Genomic DNA, 12,230 nt, shown 5'->3' on the forward strand with positions numbered 1-12,230 from the left:
CACTAACACTGTAAGTCAATCTAAGTTACGTTACTTCAGTTTAGTAAATTATGTAACTGAAGTCCACGTAACTTAGGTCGATTTACAGCAGTGTTTACACCGTGCTATTGTTGACGGGAGACGCTTTCCCGTTGACATAGCTTCCATCTTTCGGGGAGGTGGAGTACAGATGTCAATAGGAGAGCACTCTCCCATGGACTTAGCGTGTCTTCACCAGACTCACTAAATCAATATCGCTGCACTGATCGCAGCAATGCTGATTTAGCCAGTAGTATAGACATGGCCGTAGTATGTAGCACTATACACTTGACAGATGGAAGACCAAGGTTTGAGAGCAACCTCAAGAATCTTGCTCTTTTGGCCTAGTTGTGTTTGGCAACACTACCAAGATGACAATCTGCAAAGGTGCAGGAGGTTGCTGTGTGAATCACACACCATACAGCAATTGCTTACTGAATGGTGTCAGTCTCAGAGGTTGTCTGACAACAGCTTCAGGATGAAGACAGCAAGTACAGGAGTAGGGAAAACAGGCCACAATGAAATAAAACTGTAAAAATCATTATTCCCTTCACACTAAATATCCAGAGTCAATGCTTTGTGAATGTGAAGGCCTCTTTGGCATTTGCTCTTGCTGTTGTCAATGCAGCAAGGGTAAACTGACACAATGATGTTTACAGCTCCTCTGCTAGGGTTAAACAAAAAATTCAGCATATTTCTACTCCATTAGTTATGAAGGAAAAATATCAACACAATTTTCTTGCTCAGTGATTTATCCACTGGGGCATTCATGAAGATACAAGTAACAGTGCATAGATATTAGAAAATTAAACCCCTATTACTTTACTTCTTGAAAAGTGATGTTGCTCTGCAAATTATTCAAATGACATCTGAAAAGAAGTTGCATATAAACCCTATGTAAAAGTTGATATACATGATTACCATAAAAACAAACAATTCTACAACATAAGTTATCAATAGAACATGTTTATAATATAATATACACGTTTTGCAAAAAACTACAGCAACAGCTAAAAATAATATGTTTTAAATACTTGTGCATTTAAGTAGACTGTTATAACTCATAATGTTTCAAAATGCTCCAGAGTACACTGCCTTACAGATGACCATGGGTCTCTGTATTTATTAAACTGAATCATCTGACAATGAAACTCAGTTAAGGCTCTTGGCATTGGTGTGACTTCTTCCCATTCAGACCTGTTGCTATGGTAGACTTGTACTTCATCTGTAATTTCATCTGGAGAATAGTCACCACCTAGTATGTAAATTTTATCTTCTATTCCAACTGCTCCTGCATTAAAGCCAGCACATTCAAAAGAGCCTTCCCCTTTCCAAACACAAGTTTCTGGACAAAAACTATAAACCTTGTAGGTGGAAAGGTCACATATATACAATGTGCAGTTCACTGGAACAGCTTTGATTAAAGTTGCATGGAAAAACTGCCCAAACTCTGCTACAAGCTCAGACCATTGATCAGTCATAGCATTGTACTTAAAGAAACAATCCAGAGATGGATTAAAGGCATCAGTAATCTCTACTTCAGCACCAAGGACATAAATTATATTTTGACATGCACTTGCTTCTGGATAGTATATGCCTCTTGGTAACGGGCTTACAGATTTCCATTCTTTGGAGAGAGGATTGTAAGATTCCACATCCAAAAGACTTCTGATGTCCTGAGCTCCTTTAGTCTTTCCACCTATTATAAATAACTGATTTAGAGTCTTGACAGATGTGTGCATAGTCCTTGGTTTTTTCATAGTTGACACTATGGAGAAATCATTGCTGACTGGGCAGTAGCACCAAGTCTGATCAGTGGCATCATGAAAGGGTTCAACAATATGAAGTCTAACAGTCCTACAGCAGTTCCCTTTGCACCCACCAGTTATAAATATTTTTTCTCCATAACTAGATAAACTTGACCCTGGCAGATCAATGATGTGTGTGGGGGGCAGTTCTCTCCATTTATCAGTTTTGATATTATAGCAAAATGTGTGTCTGTTTTCCTCATTTTCTTCAGTCTTGTGAACAAATATATATTTTTCTGTTGTTGAAGGACGAGCATCTGGAAATAGTCCACTGGAGTTTTGTACACTTTTAATTGCATCATTGATTATTCCTAAGCAGTCAGTGCTCTGAAGCAAATATTCTTCAGAATGCACGAAGTCCTTCAGTGTCTTTTCAGATAACTGATGTAATCTCACTTTTTTAATCAAGTGATAGAGATGCTTCTGTCTTGTTTCTAAATTATGTTTGGTCCACTGCAGGACAGCTTTCAACACAGATTCTTCCTCGGGGACATATAGCTCATCTGCTTCAATACATTTTTGTAATATCTCAAAATTCATCTCCAAGAAATCACTAGATTTGAGTAGCAAGGAAAAGCAGTGCTGTGCAAACTCTAGTGCATGATCAAACAAATGAACAGAACCATAACTTTCTGATATAGACAACAATTGTAAACAGTTTCCAAGATCAACACTTTCTATTAGAAATTCACTGCAAGCTTTGGAGAGGTGTGAAACTTGAAGAAATGATGACAACTGGAAGAACATTTCCACATTATCATTTGTTATCTCAGTTTTTCCTGTATAGGCATAATCGAGAAAAGCCTTCACTGCCTTGGGTGATAAATTACTAATAGTAACATTCCCATCATCTCTTTCTTTCATGTTAACCTCAAACATGGCTCTGCAAGTAAAATATAGGAGACATATACACAAATTAAATAACATTATAGATCTAGCAAACAGAAGACAAGAAAACACTATACTGAGAGGGAGAAAAATAATCTAGATCAGTGGTTCTCAACCCGGGGTACACATACCCCTGGGGGTACGCAGAGGTCTTCCGGGGGTACATCAACTCATCTAGATATTTGCCTGGTTTTACAACAGGCTACATAGAAAAGCACTAGTGAAGTCAGTACAAATTAAAATTTCATACAATGACATGTTTATACCGCTTTATATACTATACACTGAAATGTAAGTACAATGTTTATATTCCAATTTATTTATTTTATAATTATATAGTAAAAATGAGAAAGAAGCAATTTCAGTAATAGTGTGCTGTGACACTTTTATATTTTTGTCTGATTAAGTAAGCAAGTAGTTTTTAAGTCAGGTGAAACTTGGGGGTGCACAAGACAAATCAGATTCCTGAAAGGGATACAGTAGTTTGGAAAGGTTGAGAGCCACTGATCTAGATGGTGCAATAAAATAATACAGGAGATAAGCTGAGTGGGGCTAAAATATGAAGGGCCTCAAAGGTCAAGACAAGAAGCATATGTTAGATATGGTGGAAAAGGAGGAGCCAATGGAGGAACAGAGAAGGGAGACCTGATCAAAGGGATTGGCCAGGAAAACTATCTTGGTAGCAGTATTTTTAATAGATTTATGGTGGGGGAGGGAAAAGACTGCAGCTGTCAAGGCCAGAGAGGAGGAGGAGGTTGTCATAGCCAAGACATGAGATGGTAAGAGCCAAGATGAGTTTTGACAGTGTGGACAGAGAGGAAAGGATCAATAGTTTAAATATTATGTTGGAAGAAGCAGGATTCAGGCAAAGCCTTGATGGTGGGTTGAAAGAGAGGGCTAATATCCAGGTTACAGGCCTGAGCAACTGGGCAGATAGTGGTGTTCTCCATAGTTATAACAAGGAGTTGGGGATGGTGGAAAAAATCAGGAGCTTAGCTGTGGCCTTGTGGAATTTAAGTTGACATCCACAAAGAGATGCCAGAAAACGAGGTTGAGATGCAGGATTGGATGGAGGGAATAGCAGAAAGGTAGATTTTGAGTCAGTGTAAAGATGGTAGTTAAAGCCATGAGCAGATATCACCAATCAATAGGGTATAGGAGAGAAAAAATGAAGGGACCAAGGGCAGAGCCTTGTGGAACCTCTCCTCTCATATGATCCCATGATACATTATCCTAAATGATTTAAACGTAAAATGTCACTGCGACAGATGGGGCTGTTCCAGAACCCACACACTGATATACCCAGGAGCAAATACAATCCCAAAATAAAGCCCTTCTCTTCTGGGATACAAGCACACTCCCATGGTAAATGTTCTTACACTGAGTTTCTGATTGACAGTCTCCTTCTGTAATAAGAACACCCTTTCCCCCATTCTGGTCCCTGACTTCTTTGTGACTGGTTTATAAACCAACTGTGTCTGGTTGTCTGACAGTCCCAGAATCTAAGCAACTTCCTGCGTAGCCCCTATATTCTGCCAAACAATGGAGAGGGAGAGATTTTTTTAATATGATTTTTGTGTGGTCCCAGTGTCCTGTGTCCCCTAGAGAGGGAAGTTAGTATGCACCCAGTCACATTTATATCATAATAAGATCACAGCTCCTGCACTGAACCCTCCATACACGCACACTTATTGTCACCAAGAGCATGTCTACACAGTAAGCCTCCCAGCCTGGGTCAACAGATTTGGTCTCATGGGGCTTGTGCTACCATGGTCAAAATATCTGTGTAGACAGTGCTTTAAAGTTGCATCTGGAGCTCAGAAGCCTACACCCTTCCCTAGGCTTCAGAGCCCAAGTCGCAACATTTATGCAGCTATTTTTAGTGAAGTAGCATGAGCCTGAGTCCAACAGCTGAATTTGGCTCATGGTATTCTGCAATATTTAAAAATGACATTCTTCAAATTGTACTGTAACTTGTTTTGATTATATTTGGATTACTCAATACATACTAGCTAGCATGGATTAGTGAGATGTTAAGGTGGGGAGCCTAGGATCAGTGAAGTTTGCATACTAATAACTGCTGGTGAAAAGACAATGCTGGTGACATCACATTCCCTGTAGACCAACAAAGAACCATAGAAATGTAGAGCAGGAACATATCTCAAGAATCATCTAGTTCAGAGATTCTCAAACTGGGGGGCAGGCCCCTCTGGGGGGGAGGCGTGAGAAGCTTTAGGGGGAAAAAAAACTTACTGAGCACATTTTACCCACAGCAGTGAATAACTAGCGGAGCTGATTGCTCCAGACATATCAGGCCCTCAGATGGTGCTGTGCATTTGACTCTAGATGATGCTGTGCATTTTGATGGATATCTTTTAAGCTTGCATAGCATTATACAAAGTCATTGCCATCTGTATGTTAATCCATTTGCTATGACATGGTGTGCACATTTCATTGTAAGCAGCGACCCACAGTTGCAGTTTTGCTCTTTTTACAATGGATCATTGGCTCTGTTTGAATCAATGCCTTACTGTTTTTAATATTTAGAGAGAGTTGCATGTTGATTTTTTTGTATTGGTATATGTCCTTGTGTGGCAGGAAGGTGTGTGTGTAAACTACTACAGACACAAAGAAGGGACATGTGAGCAAATAAGCATGAGAACCACTGATCTAGTCTATTCCTCTTTGCTGAGGCAGGACCAAATATACCTAGACCATCCCTGACACGTTTGTCTAGCATGTTCTTAAAAATTTCCAATGAGGGGGATTCCACAACCTCCCATGATAACCTGTTCCAGTGCTTAATTATCCTTATAGTCAGAAAGATTTTCCTAATATCTAACCCTAATCTCCCTTGCCGCAGATTAAACTGATAACATTGTCCCACCTTTAATGGACATGGAGAACAGTATAAACAAGTCATTGTCTATATGAAATTTTAGTTTGTACTGACTTCACTAGTGCTTTTTTACGTAGCCTATTGTAAAACTAGGCAAATAACTAGATGAGTTGATGTACCCCCTGGAAGACCTCTGCATACCCAGCCTGCAGACCTCTGTGTACCCAGCATGCAGAGCTGCCTGGCCATGCCTCCGCCTAGCAGCTGAGCGAGGGGAATGTTGCCGCTTCCGGGGAGCCAACCAGGTAAGCACCGCCCAGAGCCTGTCTCACCCTGTCCCATGCCTCAACTTCTTGCCCCCTCCCACATCCAAACTCTGCTGTTGGGGGCGTGGGGTGGCATGCGGGGGCCCAAGACTGCCCCAGCAACGGCTAGAGTGACTGGTGCAGGGGCTGCCTGAGCTGCCCCTGAGCCAGGTGCACCGGCCGCTGCAGAAGTCACGGAAGTCATGGAAAGTTATGGAATCCGGGACTTTTGTGACCTCCTTGACAAACTCACAGTCTTTCTTATCACCCTATTATCTTCTAGGTGCTTACAAATGGCTTAATAATTTGTTCCAGTATCTTTCCAGCAACTGAAGTTAGTCTGACTGGTATGCAATTCCCCAGGTCTTCTTTTTCCCCCTTTTTAAATATAGGTACTATGTTTGCCCTGCTCCAGTCCTCTGGGACTCACCCATCCTTGAAGAAAATCACTAGTGGTCCTGAGATTGCTTCAGCTAGTTCCTTAAATACCCCAGGTGAATGTCATCAGGCCCAGCCAACTTGAATACATATAGCTTATCTAAATATTTTTTAACTTATTCTTTCCCTATTCTGGCTTGTGTTCTTTCTCCCTTGTTGTTAATATTAATTGTGTTAAGCATTTGGTCAATATTAACCTTTTTAGTGATGACTGAAGCAAAATAGCATTAAACACCTCAGTTTGTGCTGTCCATTATTAGCTCTCCTTCCCCACTAAGTAGTGGATCTACACTTTGCCATGTCAACCGCCTGCCCCACCTAGGTTCTAAATGAAACCATGAAAAACTAAGATATTTAGTGTTGCTCCTTTCTATCCAGGTCTACAATACAAACTTACATTGGTATAACAATGTTGCTCAGGGGTGTGAAAAATCCACACCCCCTAAGCAACGCAGTTAAACCAACCTAACCCCTAATGTAGACAGTGCTCTATGGATGGGAGAGTTTCTCTGGTCCCCATAGCTACTGCCTCTCGTGGACATGGATTAATTACACTGATGAGAGAAGCTCTCCCATCGGCACAGTAGCATCTCCACTGAAGCGTTGCAGCATTTTAAGTGTAAAACTGCCCAGAGGCTTCTACTGCTGAGAGGAGGTAGGATAGTTTCAGGTAGTCACTGCTCCTGTAAGCAACTCAGCTGTAGGAGTGAAGAGGACCCAACTGGTGGAGAGAATAGAAAGAAACATCCCTTCTCTTATCACTCCTCCCTTCTTCAACAGTAGTTCTTGAGAAACATTACTTCCTTTGTGCAGAATTCAGGATAGCTGAGGGAAAGAAAAATATCTTGAACATCAGCCTTATTTTTGCTGAAGGGGAAGAATGACCCATAGCTCCTTCAGCTTCTCATTCTCTCCCCACCTTTACTTATTCCCATCACTAGCTTGAATGTAGAGCAGTGCAGGGGTAGCTATCTTAAAAACTGCTGCAGAAAGAGGCGGGAAGTAGGGTTACGGAGGCAGCCTTTCTAAAGGTCTCCTGCTACACTTAAACAACAAGGAGTCTGGTGGCACCTTAAAGACTAACAGATTTATTTGGGCATAAGCTTTCGTGGGTAAAAACCTCACTTTGATGCATCTGAAGAAGTGAGGTTTTTACCCACGAAAGCTTATGCCCAAATAAATCTGTTAGTCTTTAAGGTACCACCAGACTCCTTGTTATTTTTGTAGATACAGACTAACATGGCTACCCCCTGATACTTGCTACACTTAGTGTGACCAGCCAGTTCCTCTTCAATCTTGTAGGAGCTGGAATGAGAATTTGTTTTCAGTTAAAGGAGCAAGGGGAGATACTGGCAGGAGGGACAATCAGCAGTAAGTATCCTAGGGCTTGAGTTTATGCCGTGGCAAGGCTGGGCAGCAATGTTACTCCTCTTTTGATCTCTGGGAAACGTAATCTCACTTATACTAGTTTTGCTTTTCATAACAACAGAAGTACTGAAATTTTCTGCCTCAGTGAACAGTAAACCTAGAAATCTTTCAGTGTAGATATGCAGGTTTGTGCCTTACTGAAGCACAGGTTAGCCAGGGTCTTTTGGCAATGAAGATCATCCATATTATAACGGAAAGGACTACATCCTGTACATAGATGAGTTTTAGTTATTCACTAATTAATGTATGGCTCCAATTACCACAGGGAAGGCCACAAATTTGAGGCTGGATTTTGCGTTTAGTTGAAGTTTTTGAAAAATTGCTGGGATTTTTGTTTTTTTCAGTCATTCTTATGGCATTTATAGATTCATTCATAGATCATAAGGCCAGAAGGGACCACTGTGATCATCTCATATGACCTCCTGTATAACACGGGCCACAGGACCTTCCTGAATAAATTCCTATTTGAACTAGTGCATATCTTTTAGTAAAACATCCAATCTTGATTTTAAAATTTGCCAATGACACAAAATTCAACACAACCCTTGGTAAGTCGTTCCAGTGGCAAATTACCCTAATAGTTAAAAAAATTGAACCTTATTTCCAGTCTGAAAGTGTCTACTTTCAACTTCCAGCCATTGGATTTTGTTATAGCTTTGTCTGCCAGATTGATGAGCCCATTATAAAAATTTTGTTCCCCATGTACATACATCAAGTCACCCCTTAATCATCAGTCTACTGTCTACTTATCTGAGAAAGGCCTTGTGAACTTTATTCCATAATCTTATGGAAAAACGTATAATAATAAATATATTCATGATCTACTTGTGGGCATTCTACAATAAGAATGTACGAGGTATAGGGTTTGGCCCTCCCCACATTAAGTCAAACCATATTTTGTGTTGTGGATATTCAAATACAGATACAGAAGACATGCACAGTCTTCCCAGTGCACAATATTTAATTAGGATTCTACATTTACATTTTAGAATGCAGACTACTGTATGCACCTCAGACAAAGGGTCACTCCATTTTTTGGTAATATGCATGACTGGATCTGAGTTTAATATGAATGATTACTCTGCTCAAAATGCTGAGGATAGATATGTCACTTTGATTTATCTTAATTTCTGTGGTTATATTTTCCCACCAAGAATTTAAAAATATCCATTCTCTTCAAAATTACATTAGAAGTAGGCTTACCTGAAAAAGTCACTGCATGCTGCTAGTACACAACGATGACAGGGGATTATTTCATCTTTCACAAGTATTTTAAAATCAAAAAAGATATTATTTTCTCTGAAACTTTGCAGTACATTTAGAATTTGCTGACCATGATCTTCAGCTACTAAGGAGTTGATTTTCTTTTCAGGAACAGAAATTCCACTGCAAGTTGAGATGCTAATGAAATCCTGTTGATTGTCCATGGTTTCTTCAATATATTCCTAAAACTGAAATGGAAAAATAAGTCACCAATTTTATAATGTTCAAAAACAACTTAATGCCACAAAAAATTCTGAATGAAAGATTTAGTATGTAAATAATGTCCATCACTGCTAATATTTGTCCATTAATGAACTTTTTCACTGGGTTTAGATTGAATCTAATAATTTTACTCCACAGAGTTGATACATATTTCATTAAATGAATCAGGCAATAGTTCCTACATGATTTTCCTTTGTATTAGTTTATAAAGTTGGAATTTTCTCATTTCTATGGCAAATGAAAATGACACCGTATAGTCCAGATCATGACTATCTGTGCACCCATAGAGTAGAATAAGGTGGCAAAAAGAGACCCTTACAACCCTGCATTTGCTAGGCTTATCATGCAGGTGGGTGCAGTGAGCAGCTGTACCTAAGCTACTTAATCCCCTCCTGCTCATGCAGAGGCAGGGAGTGGAAGAAAACTTATTTTGCCCTCATGTGCTAACCAGACCCTGTTAAAATCATCTTGGTTTTTGAAACTGTTCTTTCCACTCAGCCCTGAGAAAATTCAAGCAATCTTCATGGCTATTCCAAAATTTTTATGTCATAAGGTAATAGCTATACTCAGTGTTATGCCTGCAGAAATATACTAGGAAGGGTATTCCAGTTTTTTATTGCCATTAAAAAAAACGACAAACAGGCCTAGCTCTATTCTGAAACAAACTTTTGATTTGAAGAACACAATTCAGAATGAAAAGCTCCCTCTTCACCTCTCTACTGTACAGATTTTGGAGAATCTCCTGCATATCCCAATCAAGAAATAATTCCTGAAGTTCACAGTGCAGAGGAAACATTAATTTTATGAACTAGCCTATTGCTGTCATCCAGTCTTTGCCAAACTGATGGTCACTCTGATCTCCAAAGTAAGGTCGCGGGCTACACTGGAAGCTTACATCAGCATGGCTATGTCTCTCAGGGATGTGAAAAATTCACATCCATGAGAGACATAGCTATGCTGACCTAACCCCCCTGTGTAGACAGCGTTAGGTTGACAGAAGAATTCCTCCTTTCAGAGAGGCGGTTTAACTACAGCAATGGGAGACTCCTTCCTGTCACTGTAGTGAGTGTCTAAACTGATGCTCTATGACAGCGCAGCTGCAGCGATGCCACTGTAGCATTTTAAGTGTAGACATAGCCTAAAAGATGAAGGAATACAGATACACAACTACTTGAATGACTAAGGCCTGATCTACACACCAAGTTGCACTGGTTTAATCACAGACATGTTTTTAAACCAATTTAGTTAAAATGGTGAAACTTTGGCCTGGTCTACACTGGGGGAGGGGGGGATCAATCTAAGTTACGTGAATAACGTAGTTGAAGTCAACGTACTTAGATCTACTTACCGCGGTGTCTTCACTACGGTGAGTCGACTGCTGCCACACCCCCGTCGACTCTGCCTGCGCCTCTTGCCAAGCTGGAGTACAGGAGTCGACGGGAGAGTGCTCGGGGATCGATTTATTGCATCTAGACTAGACGTGATAAATCCCGATCCCCGCTGGATCAATCGCTGCCTGCTGATCCAGCCGGTAGTGAAGACATACCCTTTGTGTGTGGACTTGCTTAGGCCTGGTCTACACTACGACTTTAATTCGGATTTAGCTGCATTAATCCGAATTAACCCTTCACCCGTCCACACTACAGAGCCAGTTAATTCGAATTAAAGGGCACTTAAAATCGATTTCTGTACTCCACCTCGACGAACGGAGTAGCGTCAAAATCGATTTTGTTAATCCGAATTAGGTTTAGTGTGGCCACAAATCGATGGTATTGGCCTCTGGGAGCTATCCCACAGTGCACCACTGACCGCTCTGGACAGCAATCTGAACTCGCATGCACTGGCCAGGTAGACAGGAAAAGACCCAGGAAAATTTGAATTTCATTTCCTGTTTGCTCAGCGTGGAGAGCACAGGTGACCACAGATACCACAGATACCTCAGCTCATCAGCACAGGTAACCATGCAGGCTGATAATCGAAAAAGAGCACCAGCATGGACCACATGGGAGGTACTGGATCTGATCGCTGTATGGGGTGAGGATTCAGTGCTAGCAGAACTTCGTTCAAAGAGACGAAATGCCAAAACTTTTGAAAAAATCTCCAAAGGCATGATGGAGAGAGGCCACAATAGGGACTCAGATCAGTGCCGCATGAAAGTGAAGGAGCTCAGACAAGCCTATCAAAAAACAAAGGAGGCAAACGGTCGCTCCGGGTCAGAGCCGCGGACATGCCGCTTCTACGCAGAGCTGAATGCAATTCTAGGGGGGGCCGCCACCACTACCCCACCTGTGATCGTGCAAACCGGGTCTGGGATAGTCTCTACTCCTGAGGATTCTGCGGATGGGGAAGAGGAGGAGGAGGAGGAGGAGGATCTTGCAGAGAGCACCCAGCACTCCGTTCTCCCCAACAGCCAGGAGCTTTTTCTCAGCCTGACTGAAGTACCCTCCCAAGCCTCCCAAGCCAGTAGCCAAGACCATGACCCCATGGAAGGGACCTCAGGTGAGTTTACCTTTTAAAATATAAAACATGGTTTAAAAGCAAGGTTTTTTAATGATTATTTTGCCCTGAGGACTTGGGATGCATTCGCAGCCAGTACAGCTACTGGAAAAGTCTGTTAACGTGTCTGGGGATGGAGCGGAAATCCTCCAGGGACATCTCCATGAAGCTCTCCTGGAGGTACTCCAAAAGCCTTGCCACAAGGTTTCTGGGCAGTGCCGCTTTATTCCATCCTCCATGGTAGGACACTTGTCCACGCCATGCTTGCAGCAAGTAATCTGGTATCATTGCCTGACAAAGCCTGGCAGCGTATGGTCCCGGTGTTTGCTGGCATTCAAGCAACATCCGTTCTTTATCTCGCTGTGTAATCCTCAGGAGAGTGATATCGCTCATGGTAACCTGCTTGAAATACGGGAACTTAATTAAGGGGACAGAGGTGGCCGTTCCTACTGGGCTGTTTGCCTGTGGCTGATAAGAAATCCTTCCCTGCAGTTAGCCAAGCGCAGGGGCGGGGGGGGGGGGGGG

At 41.6% G+C, this 12,230-nt stretch overlaps 1 protein-coding gene across 1 annotated transcript in view; it reads right to left on the minus strand.

The window, feature by feature from the left end:
- Positions 1-378: 378 nt before the first annotated feature.
- Positions 379-12,230, minus strand: part of KBTBD3 (kelch repeat and BTB domain containing 3) — a 31,314-nt gene continuing 19,462 nt past the window's right edge. The window contains exons 2-3 of the mRNA XM_024206591.2: positions 8,928-9,175; positions 379-2,709 (exon numbers count right to left, since the gene is read on the minus strand). Of these exons, the coding sequence (XP_024062359.1) occupies positions 1,080-2,709; positions 8,928-9,151 (1,854 nt within the window). The 5' untranslated portion in view covers positions 9,152-9,175 and the 3' untranslated portion in view covers positions 379-1,079. The remainder of the gene's footprint in view (positions 2,710-8,927; positions 9,176-12,230) is intronic.

This window comes from Terrapene carolina, unplaced genomic scaffold, assembly GCF_002925995.2.
Source record: "Terrapene carolina triunguis isolate 2854851 unplaced genomic scaffold, T_m_triunguis-2.0 Scaffold138, whole genome shotgun sequence".
NCBI lineage: Eukaryota > Metazoa > Chordata > Testudines > Emydidae > Terrapene > Terrapene triunguis.